At 41.8% G+C, this 17,717-nt stretch overlaps 1 protein-coding gene across 1 annotated transcript; it reads left to right on the forward strand.

Annotated features, from left to right (window-relative positions):
- Positions 1 to 2,028: 2,028 nt before the first annotated feature.
- On the forward strand, positions 2,029 to 2,862 carry LOC132653970 (vomeronasal type-1 receptor 54-like). Its single transcript, XM_060383290.1, has one exon. It carries the CDS (start codon positions 2,029 to 2,031, stop codon positions 2,860 to 2,862), a length of 834 nt encoding a protein of 277 aa, XP_060239273.1.
- Positions 2,863 to 17,717: the final 14,855 nt, after the last annotated feature.

Consider the following 17,717-nt stretch of genomic DNA (forward strand, 5'->3'; position numbering starts at 1 on the left):
ACTTTTTGGGTGTTTGTTTTGTTTGATTTTGCTGTGTCTATATATTTGTATTGCATGCATGCCTGCTGCCTGAGGACCTCAGGAGTTTTTGGAACCCCTGGACCTAGAGTTGCAGATGCTTTTGAGCTGCCATGGGAGAGGTGAGAACTGTACCTGGGGCCTCTGTCAAAGCAGCAGGTACTCTCCACACCAAGCACCTATGTTTACAGTCTTTAACTGGCCATCCACCTTATCTCTCATTTTTTAAAGTTACTTTTTATCTTATATATTTTCTGGAATGGGGTAGGGTGTGTATGTCACAGGACACATCTCGGGGTCAGAGGACCACTCTTTGGAATTGGTTCTTCCCTTCTAGAATGTAACTCATCATGACTGGAGGGCAGCACTTCTGAACACTGAGGCTCCCTCATTTCTCCTGCTCTGAGCATTTACTAAGCTGGTGCATCGGGTTTTGTAACTCAGGCACTTTTGCTTTCCCCTCATATCTCACATTACATATAAAATGAAACCATCTTACACCCTTGATATTCAAATGATAATTATTTCTTTACTATTTGACTTCATTTTTATATTATTGCATAATTTAGGATTATGATACTTGAATTAAACTTAATACTTGCATTGCATGAAAAAGAACTTTCAAGAAGACCCTTCATCAAATCTTCTGATGTATATCTGAGGCTTTGGTCACCTGAGTCTGAGAAGCATCACTGCTTCCTCAAGGAGGTATGAAATCCTACACACCTGTGCAGCCCATCATTTAGGATGAGTTGGATAATTCTTCTTTCATTAAAACCTCACAATGGGAATGGCACTCAATCTATTGTAATTATAATTCTTAATAATTGTTTGCTTTCAAATGTGGAAAGAGACAAAACTTAGACCACATTCCTGGCAGCTTCTGATAACTGATCACTTCTCATGTAGGATTTTGTTCTGCTGTGACATCAAAACATATTTCAGATGCAGTTACAATGTGAGATTCATAAAGAAGGCCTAAAATGCTACCAGGATGCTTTGGAAAGGATTGCTTGGGTAGTCTATTGTGTTCCTACATACTCTTCTCTGTTTGGGGCTGCGAGAAACCAAACAGTTGTTTTTAAAACTGTATTAACTATACCAAGTCACAAACATAAGGAACCTTCATGAGAATAAAGCCAGCAGCCTACACTTCCAAAGAGTTCGCCCTGTGCAGGGAACACCATGCTTGGTATGTAGACTTCATCTCCTTACAAATCTCCCTGACACAGTCACACAGATGTCATATGTTCTAACGCTGTATCTCAGCCCCAGACTGCTCAGGGTCACACACAGGATATGGCAGGAGTGAGTATGATGTAAAGAAGTCTGGATTCAGAGTTTCCATTCCTAAGGCTCCCTGCAGATCCACATGAAGAGCACAAAGTCTGACGTAAATGAGCAGAAGAAAGAGACTGGAATAAAATAACTCTGGGCCTGTTTAAGACAAGGGCACAGCTTCATCTGAGGATCTTATTTCTACTTTCTTGCAATCCTCATTGAACTTCACCAAAACCTGCAGAGCTGCTCTGTGTCTGGCAATCAACATGATGCAGATGAAAGACAAGTAAGACATTGCTTTTGCCTCAGGAAACCTCAAATAGGAAACAGTAGGAAAAGAAATATTTTCTTGACACATGACAATTGTAATGTGGGAGAAAGCTTCTATCTGGATGGGGCATATAAGTGTCGGAACAATGGAGAGAGTGGGCATCCCTTCTGGGCACTTTGAGATGAAGGCAATCTTAAGGGGTATAAGGCAGAGCTGTGAAATAAACATCTTTCTAAGGAGAGTGGAGCTGCCATTGTCTGCAGCTGATGAGCAAGGCTAGACTGGTGTTAAGGAATCTTCTTGCTGTTCTCCCCTCACAGTTGCTACCTGCTTCTTTCAGCCTTAAAATGAACAAAATCAACTAACAGTCAGGTAACACCAAGGTAAGAAACACCATTTATGGTGGAGCTGGGATTGGGCTCTCAGGCAACAGCTTCCTTCTTCTCTTCCACATCCTCATGTTTATTCCTGGGCAGAGGCCCAGACTCACTGATCTGCCCATCAGTCTCTTGGCCCTAATCCACATACTGATGCTGCTAGTCGTGAGTTTAGTAGCTTCAGACATTTTTATGCCAGGGAAGAGATGGAGTGACTCCACATGCAAATTTGTTATGTTCTTGTACAGGTCTTTTAGGAGCCTATCTCTTTGTGCCACTAGCCTGCTCAGCATCCTCCAGGCCATGACCCTCAGTCCCAGAAGTTCCCGTCTAGCAAAATTCAAATGTAAATCTCCACACCACATGCTAGGTTGCCTTCTTTTCCTGAGTATCTTTTATTCATCCATTAGCAGTCCCCTTATAACATACATAACTGCAACGCCTAATCTGACCTCACCTGGTTTTACATACCTCAGTCAATCTTGCTGTGTTGTACCCATGAGCTACTCTGTCCATCACACATTTTTTATATTGTTGACCTCCATGGATGTCATCTTTGTAGGTTTTATGACCCTCTCCAGTGGGTACATGGTGACTTTCCTATGCAGACATAAGAACCAGTCCCAGCTTCTCCACAGTGCCAGCCTTTCCCTCAGACCATCTGCAGAACAAAGAGCCACACGGACCATCCTGTGCCTCATGAGTTTCCTTATGGTGATGTACACCTTGGACAGCGTCATCTCCTACCTAAGAAATATAGATGATGATCTGATTTTGTTTTGTGTCCATATTCTCACAGTCCATGACTATGCCACAGTCAGCCCTTTTTTGGTTCTCAGTACTGAAAAGCACATAATTAACATTTTTAGATCCATTGTATGGAAGGATGGTAAACATCATATTACTCAGGTATAGGTAAGATTCCTTAAGATAAGTCAGTATTCTGGCATTAGAGCTATGAATTGTAATGTAGTTTACATGAGCTTCAGGTTAAATGAAATTACAGAGTTGTCTTTTTCTGTTGTTAAACCTATTTCTTATGAGATGTGTAGATGCTACACATAAAAGACAAACCACATGCCAGATACATGAGTCTTTTGTACTTCCCATTGTGTCTTTTGGGGAGACATAAAGTGACTGTCTTGTTAGTGTCTGGATTATCCACGTCAATTTATAATACATGACAGCTTATGATACTCTTCGTTTATTCAAATCCCTCAGCTATCTCTGTTTTGCCAAACGAGGTTTGTAAATAGTTATTATTATAATTATCAAGTATCCAGAAATATTCAAATCACTTAGGACACACACACACACACACACACACACACACTCAGAGTGAGAGACAGAGACACAGAGAGACAGAGACAAAGACAGACATAGAATCTATGTATAAAACGCAGTCCTGATGATGGATAAACAGAGTTCAGCTTCTCTGCACGGGACTGTTACTCCAGCATTAAAAGAGAAGGAGATTCTGCACATGGTCCCACACAGATTGGCATGAAGCCACTGTACTGACTGCAATGAGAGTCTAGGCAGAATGAATTCTGTGGACTACTGGGAGCAGGACGAGCTTGGAAACTTTCTAGGAGTGGAAACAAAAGCAGACTCTCATCCTCAGCTCAGGATGGAAGGCCATGGGCGACTTGCTGGGTGGAGGCAGACTGTACAAATGTAATCAACGCCAAGCAGTATGCTGAAGATGGGAAATTCTTGTGTTGTGTGTGCTTTACCAAAATAACAATGTGTTCAGTTACCTTAACCAAGCAGTGAAGTATATTTTCCCTGAAATAATAAAGTGAACAATGGGGATGGAGAGATGGTTCAGGAGTTAAGAACACTGGCTGTCCTTGCAGAGGACCAAAGTTCAATTCCCAGCCTCTAGATGAAGGCTCACAACTGTTAGTAATTCCAGTTCAAGAGGATCTCATGGTTTCTGGTCCTGCAGGCACCAGGCATGCATTCATGCACACAAAATAAAAAATAAATAAAACTACTAAAGTAAAATACAATTTTAAAAATGAAAAAAAGTCAAAATATGATTTTCAAGTTTTAAAATATGATAGATTTTCTTGAACAATGAGGGTTTTCTCAGAGTCCTCATCTTTTTAAAACTTCTTTCTTCATTATACTTTATTTAATTTGTATCCCCCCCCATGTGGGTCCCTCCCTCCTCCTTTCCCAATCCCCATAGTCCTCATCTTAATCTCAGGTCCTCAGATCAAGCAGAGGAGTTCATCTGTAAGACCTGGACTGTCACTGCTCAGGAGTTCAGGATGGCACCCTTCCCAGGAACTCTCACAGACCACAGCTAGATGCCAAAGCAAGAGGTTTTATTGCTATTGAGATAGGGTCGCCCCTCCAAAGACAGGAGACGACCCTGAACATGCATAGCACAGGGTTTTTATACCTGAAAATCAGATCACTCTGCTCTATAGTTTACAGATGGTTGTAGATAGTTTACAGCTGGTTGCTTCTCAGAACAGTTCACCCCGCCCTTCAAGAGCACTCTGGGCATGGCTTCAATTCAAATAATCACAGTTGTTTCTCATTCCCAGGTGGCCCCTCACACCTTTGAGATCCAGGTTGCATCCCAGCCTGTGTTCAGACTTTGAGCAATCTTCAGGCCTGCCAGCCTTGGCTACAGTGAAGTAAGGCCAGCCTGGGCTATATTATAACCTTCCCCAAAAGCAACAGAATTTAATTTGAAAAAGCTCTCAGCCTCCTCTCAGCTCCAGTGCTATTGTAATGCCAAGTTAATGGGACGCTCAGAGATGAAACAATGCAATAGCAAAAGAGCTTTATTAAGAGAACACTCAAACTCAGGAAGCAAGTCTCACTGATGCAGCAGTAGAGAAGTGGGACCTTGAGCCCTGAGTGAGCAGGGTTTTTAAAGGGAAAGTCTGTGATCAGGAGGTTTCCATGAGAAAAACAGGAGGTCACATGTTTCTAGAACAGCAAATGGGGGACCTATGCCTTGACATTACAGGATTAGGTAAAAGTTAGAGGGCTGATGTGACCTCTGAATCACAATTGCCTAAGGCATATGCTTCTCTTAGGCACAATTGCCTAAGACTTATGATCACAATGACTATTCTTTTAATCTATATCTGAAACATGGGGAGAATTTTCCCACATGATTCTCAACCAATTCTCATTGATTATTGCCAGGGAGATTGTCTCTATTTTCTATGAAGTATTTATTCTGTGATATTTCCTGAAAGCTGTTGCTAGGAGAGTTAACTTTGTTTTCTGCCAGGTGCACATTTTGTGATATTTCCAGGTACCTGAATTCAGCTTCAGGTTAAGATGGCTCTTTATTTCAAAAATGGAGTTATACTCAGGCTAAGTATATCCAGGCTAACTTAAACTCTTTATTTTTCCCTTGCAATCCTTCCCTTGCGGAAGGATTTTCTTTTCTGGTCAAATTTGTTGAATGTTCTGTAGGCCTCATGTATTCTTATTGGCTTCTCCTTTAACTTGGGGAAATTTTCTTCCATGATTTTGTTGAAAATATTTTCTGGTCCTTGGAGAAGACAGTCTTCTTTTTCCTCTATTCCTATTATTCTTAGGTTTTGTCTTTTCATATTATCTTTGATTTCTTGGACGGTCTGTGTCAAGAATTTTTTGGATTTAACATTTTCTTTGACAGATACATCGATTTGTTCCATTTTATCTTCTACACCTGAGATTCTTTCTTCCATCTCTTGTAGTCTGTTGTTTATGCTTACCTCTGTAGTTCCTGTTTTCTTCCCTAAATTCTTCCTCTCCATTATTTCCTCCATTTGTGTTTTCTTTAATATTTCCAGGTCTATCTTCAGGTCTTGATTTGTTTTGTTTACTTCCTTCACCTGTCTGATTGTATTTTCCTCTTTTTCTTTTAGTTCCTTCAACTCTGTTTCTTTTACTTCTTTCAGTGATTTAATTATTTCTTCTCTGAAGGCTGCAAACTGTTTGGCTGCATCTTCCCATATTTCTTCATGGATGGCCATAATCCGCTTGTCTTTAACTTCCTCCCTTTCTTTATGGATAGCCATGATCTGTTTGGTTTTATCTTCCTATAATTCTTTTCGTATTTTATTTGTTTCCTCTATTATCCTCTTCATCAGCACAGATGTAAGGTCATCTTCTTGATTTTCTATGATGTTGGGTTGTCCAGGGCTGCTCACCCCTGGATGGCTGGGTTCTGGAGATGCCGTATTGCTCTGTCTTTTGTTGGTTGAGCTTTTACGCTGACCTCTACCCATTGGGCTGTACTAGGTGTTGGCTGTTAGTTTCTGTGCTTCCTGGAGTCCTGATGTAGGGAGAATCCCCTTGGCCTGAAGATGATTTTCCTGAAGGAGTCCTCCTCTGCTTTTTGGTTATGGTCACTGTATGGCCAGTGTTTCTCAGGAATTGCCACTGCTCACTTCAGGTGTATAGCCCTGAGTAGTAGCTGAGGTCTTTGTTGGGCAGGGGGGCTCTCCTCTTCCCCATATAAGTGCTCAAGACAGCTGCCCCACTGCTGGGTTTCCCGTTATAAATTTAGTGAGCTGCTGCTATTGTTACAGTTTTCCAGGTACAGTCCTCTTGAAGAACCTGCTGATTCCCTAGCTTTGGGGTTTTCTCCCAACAGGGAAACTCAGTCTGTTATCCTGGGGCACACAGTTCTGTCCGGGAAAGTAAGAGGGGCGCCCAGCAAGTCTCTGGGCCAGAGGCTGAGTGCTCTGCTCTGGGCCTGGAGAATGTGCACCTGGGTTGAGTTGGTGCCTGGGGGCGCCGCTTTGGTCTGGAGGCTGGGTGCCTCAGTCTGGACCAGAAGCTGTGTGTCCCTGTCTGGGATGTTGGCTGCAGGCACTGCTCTATTCTGGACACTGTGGGTGCAGCCCTTTTGAAGGACCACGGTTTCCCACAGTTTTGACAGTCTAGCTAGGGGTAACTGGTTGATCCTTGGCACAGTATCTGAGGGCTGCTGTAATGGCTCTCTGGCTTTTCTAGGTCTGAGGATGCATCTGTGTGCCCCAGTGCCCTAGGGGTACTCAATAATGGTGGCTGAGCACAGCACTCCTGCCTGCAGTAGAAAGCTAGAGCCTAGACCCTGCATGAATCCAGAAAGTCTTTTGGTGCTGGGTGTCCTGAGCGTTAGACCTGATGATCCCCCCGGCTGGGGATTTCCTCCTGCCAGGGACACCCAGGCTTTGCTTTGGGGACTGCCATTCTGTCTGGGGTGGCGGCGAGTAGAACCCACCAGCACAGATGCCCGCCCGTGGCTCTGCTTTTCTGGCCTTTGGGAGCCTGGGCGTCTACATAAAGTGGGTAATTTTCCCAAGACCTTTTCAGGGTGGTGGTATCAGCTGAGTGCTCTGAGATCAGTCCAGCCATTTCCCTCCCTGTGGGTTTGCACCCAATGGTGAAATTGAGTCTCTGGTGCCCTGGGGCCCACAGTTCTATCTGAGGCGGCGAATCAGGTGCACAGGCAGGGCTCTATGCAGGCGCCTGGGTCCCTGGCTCTGGCTCTGGCTGGCTCCAGGGAAGCCCGTGGAACCTGAGTCTTTTGCAGGGGATGTCTGGGTGACCTAAGGTCGGTCCCAATTGTTTCCTGCTCTGTGGGGTTATCTCTCAACTGGAAAATCCAGTCTGTGATGTTGTGGGCCCACTGTTCAGTCTGGGACAGTGACCAGATCATGCTGGAGTTTTGCTCTGGGCTGGCGACCAAGCTCCTGGCAGGACCAGGGTCTCTTCTGTGGTTTACCCGGGTGAGTTAAAGCTGATTGAACCCCCCCACCTTGGGGTATCCTCTCATCTGAGGAACACAATCACGTGTGTTTTATGGCTGCGAGTTCTGCTTGCTGGTCACTGTGCCGATCCTGCTGTGCTGCTGTTCAGAATGAGAGTCCTCCCAGCGCCGCCATCTTGGCCGCCCCTACAATTTTCTTAATTGGTTCAAATCATATGGCTTGGTTTCACTTGGTAAAACTAACAAAATAAATGCCAAAGTCTTTTATCTTCCCCCAAAGGACTGAGAAATTGTTTCAAGTTCTCTGTTAGAATGCCCACTGTCATTGTCTATAATACCTGATAAACTTTAAAATATTTCATAACCTGAAACATAACTTTTTAAAACTTGTTTTTGCAATATCAAAATAAGGTACCCTTTTAGAAATGAAGTCACAAAATACAACCATAATTTTAAAAGTCAAAACCAGATTTTATCAATGCAAACAATTCAGTACTTTTAAAATCAATACCAAGTATATTATTTTTATGTTGGCTGCCAGTAAGAAAAGTTCTTGTAATCAAACACATGGAGGTGCAGTTTTAATATTTTATATAAATTTAGTTTTAAACATTATTATTTTTATTAACCTTGTTTTTAATACAGGACCAAAATTATATAAAGTCTTAATATATTTAATAATCAATAATCAGACATCAAAATATACATAGAACATAGTAAACTTATATATTTAAAACAAACAGACAAAACTATAAAACTAATTTTTACTCCCTTTAGCATTAATTTCAAGGGAGGAACATCTTGCTCCCTGTTGAACACTATTTTATGACCATAGAGGCTTGCAACTTTCTTACCTGAGAAGCTGCTGTGGACACTTTAAGAGCCTCTTGTAGGGAAAGTAATCATCAGTATGGCCTTCATCTGTGGTTTCAACTCCTGTAGTGTCTGGGACATTTTTGTGCATTTCTGATATAATATGTCCGCACTCCTCTATGGCAGACAAAACTTTAAAAAGCTGCTGAAATCATCCCAGGTGGGCTGGTGGGTGAAAAGAACAGTTTCAATGAGATCAATCACATACCTAGAATTGTCAGAGAACTTGGATTCTGAGTTCTCCAGTCATCTGGTTCCCCGAGGGAGAGGCTGCCAAGGGGCTCTGGGTTTTTGGTGCTGAGCCAGAACCTGGATAAAGGGCTGGAGCTCGCTGAGGAGTAGGAGGAGGAGGGGTTGGAAAAATTATTTCCATGGTTGTCTCATCCTGAAAAAGAGAGTAAAGGGGGTGTGAGTGTGCCAAGGCAGTGGCCTCTGGTTTTGTTTAGTCTGTGGAAGGAGGATTGTTAATGGGGGTCAGAAAGGGCTTAATCCATGGAGGTGGATGAATCATTAGGTCTTTCCAGACTACAATATATGGAAATTGGTCTGGGTGCCCACATTTATGCTGAAAAACACCATTTTCCACTGCAAGGATGGTGGGAAGGTGGAAAGTTCCTTCTGGTGGCCAGCCCACATTAAAGGTGGGCCATTCTGAGCTGCAAAAAGTCATCATTTTTCCTCTCCTCACATCAACTGAAAGACCGTGAATTCTAGTCTTAACTTCTCCAAAATGTGTCAGAACCAAGTCAAGGGGTTTGGAAGTATTCTGTCCCATATCATCAGCCAGTCTTTTCATCAAGAAAATTCAGGATAACGCAAAAGAAGTAAGGAGAGCAATTTCAAAAAATAGTAAATCACATATACACAAAAAAGAACCAGCCATCCCAGACAAAAACCAAACTAAAGGCAACAACTCACAACCTATACCTGGGCTAATATCTAAAATCACTAAAGCAAGAAGAGCTATGGCTTCAAAGGCAACTGCAAGACCACAAGCAATTAATCACAAAAATACAAAAGTAACTCCTGCCACAACACCAAGAAAAAGAAAATTAATCCAACACGGAAACAAAGAAAAACCAAAAACCTGGCATTTGCTGTACTTCTCTGCCACAGAAGTCCCAGAAACTCTATGAAAACCAATCCTCACTCTGGTTTCCCTATCCCAAGATTTCCAGGGAGGCAAAAACTTACAAGGCCAAAAATGTCTTTTTGACCCCTGCAGCCCTGGACCTCAACAGGTCTCTCTTGTCCACTTTTGGCCACCTCTACAACACATCGAGGCTTTTCAGATCAATGAACAGAAACAAACACTTAAAGCAGGCAGACAACACAAAAGACATTTACCCATGGGATTAAGTTCTCTGGGTCGGGAGTCCTAGAGGTCCTGAGGCACCCTGGACCAGACCCCAAATGTAAGGCCAGGTTCAGGAGATCCTCAGAGGCCCCACGAGACAACTCGATACAATAGCAAGAGAGCTTTATTATGAGAGCAATCAAACTCAAGACTGAGTCTCACTGATGCACCAGTAGAGAAGTGGGACCTGGAGCCCTGAGTGAGCAAGGTTTTTTAGGGAAAGTCTGTGATCAGGGAGTTTTCATGACAGCAAACAGGGAAGCACATGTTTCTATGACAGCAAACAGGGGGCATATGCCTTGATGTTACAGGATTAGGTAAAAGTTAGATGGGTGAGGTGACCTTTTTTGAATCACAATTACCTAAGGTATATGCCTCTCTGAGGAACAATTGCCTAAGACATATGATCACAATGGCTATTCTTTTAATCTATATCTGAAACATTGGGGAGAATTTCCCACCAGATTATCAACCGATTTCCCTTGATTATTGCCAGGGAGATTGTCTCTAATTTCTATGAAGTATTTATTCTATGATATTTCCTAGAGATGGTGCTGGGAGAGTTAACTTTGTTTTCTGCCAGGTGCACATTTTGTGATATTTCCTGGTACCTGAATTCAGCTCCCAGTCAAGATGGCTCTTTATTTTATAATGGAGTTATTCTCAGGCTAACTATACCCAGGCTAACTTAAACTCTTCACTATGACTTTCTAGGTAGTGTATATTATGAAGTTAAACTGTGAAACTCAGTATAAATCACACATAAAAGTCACCCAGCTGAAGGGGAATTTTAATCTAGCAACATGGCTACTCTGGCAGGAGATGACATGCGAAGACCTAGTTCTGTGCGATGTGGCTGAAATACAGACACACTCTTAGTACACACTCTCTTTTTTTAACTTTTATTAATTACACTTTATTCACTTTGTATCCCCCCCATGTACCCCACCCTCCTCCCCTCCTAATTCCACCTTCTCTCCCCCTTCTTCATGCATGCACCTCCTCAAATCCACTGATAGGGGAGGTCCCCCTCTCCTTCTTTCTGATCTTAGTTTATCAGATCTCATCAGGAGTGGCTGCATTGTCATCTTCTCTGGCCTGGTAAGGCGACTCCCCGCTCAGGAGAAGGTGATAAAAGAGCAGACCAATCAATTCATGTCAGAGACAGTCCCTCTAATGATTATTATGGAACCCACTTGGACACTGAACTGCCATGGGCTACATCTGTGCAGTTGTTCTAGTTTATCTCCTTGCATGGTACTTGGTTGGAGTATGAGTATCTGGAAAGACACCTCTGTTCAAATTATCTTGTTCTGTTGCTCTCCTTGGGGACCTCCTGTCCTCTCCAGATCTTACTATTTTCCACTTCTTTCATAAGATTCCATGCTCTCTGCCCAACAGTTAGCCATAAGTCTTAGCATCTGCTTTGATAGTCTGCACGGCAGAGCCTTTCATAGGCCCTCTGTGGCAGACTCCTAACTTGTTTCCTGTTTTCTTCTTCTTCTGATGTCCATCCTCTTTGCCTTTTAGGATGGGGATTGAGCATTTTAGTCAGAATCCTCCCTCCTGATTAGCTTCTTTATATGTACAGATTTTAGTAGGTTTATCCGATATTATATGTCAATATAAATGAGTATATACCCTGTGTGTCTTTCTGCTTCTGGGACAGATAATTCAGGATGATCCTTTCCAGTTCCCACCATTTAACTGCAAATTTCATAATTTTCTTATTTTTCATTGCTGAGTAATATTCCATTGTGTAGATGTACCACAATTTCGGTATCCATTCTTCAGTTGAGGGACATCTGGGTTGTTTCCAGCTTCTGGCTGTTACAAATAAAGGTGCTAAAATCATGATTGAACATATGTTCTTATTGTGTACTTGAGCCTCTTTTGGATATATGCCTAGGAGTGCTATGGCTGGATCTGAGGAAGCGCTATTTCTGTTTGTCTGATAAAGTACCAGATGGATTTCCAGAGTGGTTGTACAAGTCTACATTCCCACCAGCAGTGGAGGAGGTTTGCCTTTCTTCTGAATCCCTCCAGAATGTGTTTTCACTTGAGTTTTTAATCATGGCCATTCTGATAGATGTAATTTGAAATCTCAGGGTCATTTTGATTTGCATTCTCCTGATGGGTAATGAGGTTGAGCATTTCTATAAGAGTTTCTCTGCCATTCAATATTCCTCTACAGAGAATTCTGTTTAGCTCTGTTCCCCATTCTTTAATTGGATTACTTGGTTTGTTGCTTTTCAGCTTTTTTAGTTCTTTATATATACTGGATATTAGCCATCTGTCAGGTAAAGAGTTGGTGTAGATTCTTTCCCAAAATGTAGGCAGTCATTTTGTTTTGATGACAGTGTCCTTTGCTTTACAGAAGCTTTTCAGTTTCATGAGGTCCCATTTATTGATTGTTGCTCTTAGAGCCCGTGTTGTTGGTGTTCTGTTCAGGAAATTGTCTCCTCTATTAATGAGTTCTAGGGTCTTCCCCACTTTTTCTTCTAACCGATTTAATGTGTCTCATTTCATGTTGAGGTCTTTGATCCACTTGGACTTTAATTTTGTGCTGGGTGACAAGTATAAATCTATTGCATTTTTCTACATGAAAACATCTACTTAAACCAGCACCATTTGTTGAAGATGCTATCTTTTTTCCATTGTATGCTTTTGTCATCTTTGTCAAAGATCAGTTGTCCATAAGTGCCTGGGATTATTTCTGAGTCTTCAGTTTTGTTCCCTTGATCCACCATTGTGTTTCTATGCCAGTACCATGCAGTTTTTCTAACTGTTGCTCTATAGTACAGATTGAGATCAGGGATGGAGATACCTCCAGAAGATCTTTTATTGTAGAGGATTGTTTTAGCAATTCTGCGTTCCTTGTTATTCCATATGAAGTTGAGAATTTTTCTTTCAAGATCTGTAAAGAATTGTGTTGGTAATTTGATGGGAATTGCATTGAATCTGTAGATGGCTTTTGGTAAGATGGCCATTTTTACTATGTTAATCCTGCCAAGCCATGAGCATGGGAGATCTTTCCATTCTCTGATGTCTTCTTCTAATTCTTTCTTCAGAGACATGAAATTTTTTTCATACATATCTTTGACTTGCTTGGTTAGGGTTACACCAAGGTACTTTATGTCATTTGTGGCTAATGTGAAGGGTGTTGTTTCCATAATTTTTTTCTCAGCCCTTTTGTCTTTTGTATACAAGAGGGCTACTGATTTTTTTGAGTTAATTTTGTATATGGCCACTTTGCTGAAGGTGTTTATCAGCTATAGGAGTTCCCTGGTAGAATTTCGGGGGTCACTCAGGTATACTATCATATCATCTGCAAATAGTGATACTTTGAGTTCTTCTTTTCCAATTTGTATCCACTTGATCTCCTTCAACTGTCTTATTGCTCTATCAAGGACTTCCAAAACTATGTTAAAGAGATATGGAGAGAGTGGGCAGCCTTGCCTTGTCCCTGATTTCAGTGGGATTGCTTTAAGTTTCTCTCTGTTTAGCTTGATGTTGGCTCTAGGCTTGCTGTATATTGCCTTTACTATGTTTAGATATGTGCCTTGTATCTCTGATTCTCTCCAGTACTTTAAATATGAATGGATGTTGAATTTTGTCAAATGACTTTTAAGCATCTAAGGAGGTTATATGTGTTTTTATTTTCTTTCAGTTTGTTATTTTGGTCGATCACATTGATGGATTTCTGTATATTGGACCACCCCTGCATACCTGGGATGAAGCTTGCTTGGTCATAGTGGATGATATCTTTGATGTGTTCTTGTATTCAGTTTGCAAGTATCTTGTTGAGTATTTTTGCATCAATGTTCATAATGGAGATTGGCCTGAAATTCTCTCTTTTTTGGGGGGTCTTTGTGAGGTTTAGGTACCAAGGAGACTGTGGCTTCATAGAATGAGTTGGGTAGTGTTCTTTCTGTTTCTATTTTGTGAAACAGTTTGAAGAGAACTGGAGTTAACTCTTCTTTGAAGGTCTGATAGAATTCCGTGCTGAAACCATCTGGTCCTGGGCTTTTTTTTGGATGAGAAACTCTCAATGACAGCTTCTATATCCTTGGTATATATGGGACTAATTAATTGATTTACCTGGTCTTGATTCAGCTTTGGTAATTGGAATTGATCAAGAAAATTATCCATTACATTTAGATTTTCAAATTTTTTGACATATACACTTTTGAAGTATATAAGTCCTAATGACTGTTTGGATTTCCACAGTGTCTATAGTTATGTTCTCCTTTTCATTTCTGATTTTATTGATTTGGATGGTGTCTCTCTGCCTTTTAGTTAGCTTGGCTAAGGGTTTGTCGATCTTGTTGATTTTTCACAAAGAACCAGCTCTTGGTTCCATTGATTCTTTGAATTGTTTTATTTGTTTCTAATTGATTGATTTCAGCCCTGAGTTTGATTATTTCCAGCCGTCTACTCCTTTTTGGTGTGTCTACTTCTTCCTTTTCTATGATTTGTAGGTGAGACATTAAGTTCTTTGAATGAGTTGTCTTGAATTTCTTCTTGAAGGCACTTAGTCCTACGAATTTCCTCTCAGCACTCCTTTCATTGTGTCGCATAAGTGTGGATATGTTGTGCCTTCATTTTCATTGAATTCTAGGAAGACTTTAATTTCTTTCTTTGTTTCTTCCCTGACCCAGCTGTCATTGAGTATCAAGTTGTTCAGTTTCCATGTGTATATAGGCTTTTTGCTATTTCTGTTTTTGTTGATGTCCAGCTTTATTCCATGGTGATCAGACAGGATACAAGGGATTATTTCAATCTTCTTGTATCTGTTGAGGCTTGCTTTGTGACCAACTATATGGTCTATTTTGGAGAAGGTTCTATGAGGTGCTGAGAAGAAGGTAAATATTTTGTGTTTGGGTTTAAGGTTCTGTAAGTGTCTGTTAGGTCCATTTGATTCATGACCTCTGTTAGAGACATTGTTTCTTTGTTTCATTTCTGTTTTCTTGACCTATCCATTGTTGAGAGTGGGGTGTTGAAGTCTCCCACTATTAATGTGTGGAGATCTATGTGTGGTTTAAGTTTTATCAATGTATCTTTTACAAATATGGGTACCCTTGTATTTGGGGCATAGATATTCAGGATTGTGATGTCTTCCTGGTGGAATTTTCCCTTGATGAGTGTGAAGTGTCCTTCCCCATCTCTTTTGATTAATTTTGGAGGAAAGTATATTTTATCAGATATTACAATGTCTACTCCTGCTTGCTTCTTGGATCCATTTACTTGGAAAGCAGTCTTCCAGCCCTTTACCCTTAGGTAATATCTATCTTTGTGACTTAGGTGTATGCAACAGGTTGCTGAGTCTTGTTAGCGCATCCATTCTGTTAGTTTGTGTCTCATTATTGAAGAATTGAGTCCATTGATGTTGAGAGAAATTAATGACCAGTGGCTGTTAGATCCTGTGATTTTGATGTTGGCTGTGGTCATATGTTTGTGTGCTTGGTTGATTTTTGTTTTACTGTAGTGGGGTTAATTATTTCCTGTGTTTTCTTGAAAATAGGTAGGTTTCTTGAATTGTATTTTTCCTTCTAGTGTCTTCTGTAATGCTGGATTTTTGTGTAGGTATTGTTGAAAGTTTTATTTGTCATTGAATATCTTGTTTTCTCTGTCTATGAGGATTGAGAGTATTGCTGCTTATAGTAGCCTGGGCTGACATCTGTGTTCTTTTAGGTCTTGCATGATATCTTTCCAGGTCCTTCTGGCTTTCATAGTCTCATTTGAGAAGTCAGGTGTGATTCTGATGGGTTTGCCATTATATGTTACTTGGCATTTTCCCCTTTCAGCTTTTAATATTTTTTCTTTCTTCGGTATACATACTGTTTTGATTGTTATGTGGCGGGAGGACATTTTTTTCTGGTCTAATTTATTAATTTTTCTGTATGCCTCTTGTATTCTTATTGGCCTCTCCTTTAAGTTGGGGAAATTGCTTCAGTGATTTTGTTGAAAATATTTTCTGGGCCTTTGAGAAGGGAATCTTCTTTTTCCTAGATTCCTATTATTCTTAGGTTTTGTCTTTTTATGTTGTCTTGAATTTCTTGGACAGTGTGTGTCAGAAAGCTCAGATGAGGAGGTCGTTGTGGACAGAAGACAAATTAAACAGACACCATAGCAAAGCACCCTGGCTATGAGGAAGACCAACTGAGGCTCTCCACCACCAGAACTCAAGGAGAGTGTGAGAAATGCGCATTTCCAGGTCCTCATCAGACTTACAGAGCCAGAGCAACTGCCAACACTTCTGGGAAAGCCAAAGTCAGAACCACCGGTGCAGAGTATGGATGGCTGTCTAATCAGCCATCACCTCTTGGAGGTGGCTGGAAAGGGACATCTGTTCGCTGAGGAGGCTTGACTCACACTGTTCTGGGCCCAGTATTTCCCCAGTACTGCCTGTTGATGGCCACATGGATGGCTTTTCCCTCAGGGAGCTCTGTCTACCTACATACACAGTCCTGCCAACAGGGAGAGGGGTCAACCAACCAAGACGTGAAGGAGATAACCTGAGTAGGCTTGGAGGCATGAACAGGCCTGACTTGTTGGAGGACCAGTGAGAGTGTAGGCTTGGTCTAGAGTGGGCCTGGGGTTTCCCTACTGCACAGTTAAGAACTGAATTTGAATCTTTCAAACCACCTTTCCATCTAGGAGCCATCATCAAACTCCTAAATCTCCAGCCCTTTGTGGAGAAATACTTGTGAGTCTGGAATAGAATTTTTTTTTATGGCTGGGGACAGCCAGACAAGGAAAGAGCTTTCTGTGTAAGCCTGGTAATCTGAGTTCCATCCCTGAAATCCACCTAGAGGCAGGAGGATAAGGCGGATTCCACAAGTTTGTCTTCCAGCCTCCACAAGTGCACCATAGCTCATTTGTATGTCTTCCCTCCCACACACACTAACAATCAACACATGATTGATTTGAAAAAAGACAACAAAGAAAATGTCTGGCTGGATTTTGTTACTAAGAGTTCTGGGTAGGCTTGACGGAGCCATGCCTAGTGGTCAGCTGGTGATGGAGGCGATGGTGGAGGAGATGGAGGTGGTAGAAATGATACCAGAAGGGAATGAAGACATAGCAGTGAGACAGAAGAAGAGACCATGGCGGTGGTGGCAGTGCCACAGGTGGTAGGAACAGTTGTAGAAGTCGTGGTGAGGATGGGTGACTTGTCCTCAGTGTGGGTGGCAGAATAAGTGAGGAGGGGGTAGGCAACATATAAAAAAAAGAGATGAAGGGGCCTGTGGTGGTGAAGCAGTAGAGGTAGAGCAGGCAATAAAGGTGGTGGAGGTGGCAGAATTGAGGCGCGAAATGGTCAAGGTGACAGAAAGTGGGAATGATGGAGATGTATACAGGATAGAGATGGCTGTATTTTTCCAGATGGAGATGGAGGTATTTGGTCAAGTTTTGATACCAGTGGTAGGGACTGACCACATGGTAGTCAGGGACAGAGATGGTGGGGATGACAAAATGGTGGGTGGTAAAGTTGGCGAGGATGATGGAGAGGGTATATATGGTAGAATTGGTGGGTTTTATTGAGGTGATGTAGAGAGTATGGGTGATGGGCTTGATGCTGATGGTGGAGGTAGTCAAGGTGATGGAGGTCATGAAGATGTGGGAGCTGAAAACAGAGAGGTCAATGACAGTATCAGAAGTGGCGGGGATGATGGAATTGGTGGAGGGATGGAGATAGTGTAGGTGATAGATGGAGAAGGATGGAAGTAATCAAGTTTACGGCTACGGAGTTGGTGGTAGAGGGGGTAAGGAGACATTTATGTGTGAAATATGTGAAGCTCAGTGAGTGGGTAATTCCTT

This window comes from Meriones unguiculatus, chromosome 5 (genome assembly GCF_030254825.1).
Source record: "Meriones unguiculatus strain TT.TT164.6M chromosome 5, Bangor_MerUng_6.1, whole genome shotgun sequence".
Lineage (NCBI taxonomy): Eukaryota > Metazoa > Chordata > Mammalia > Rodentia > Muridae > Meriones > Meriones unguiculatus.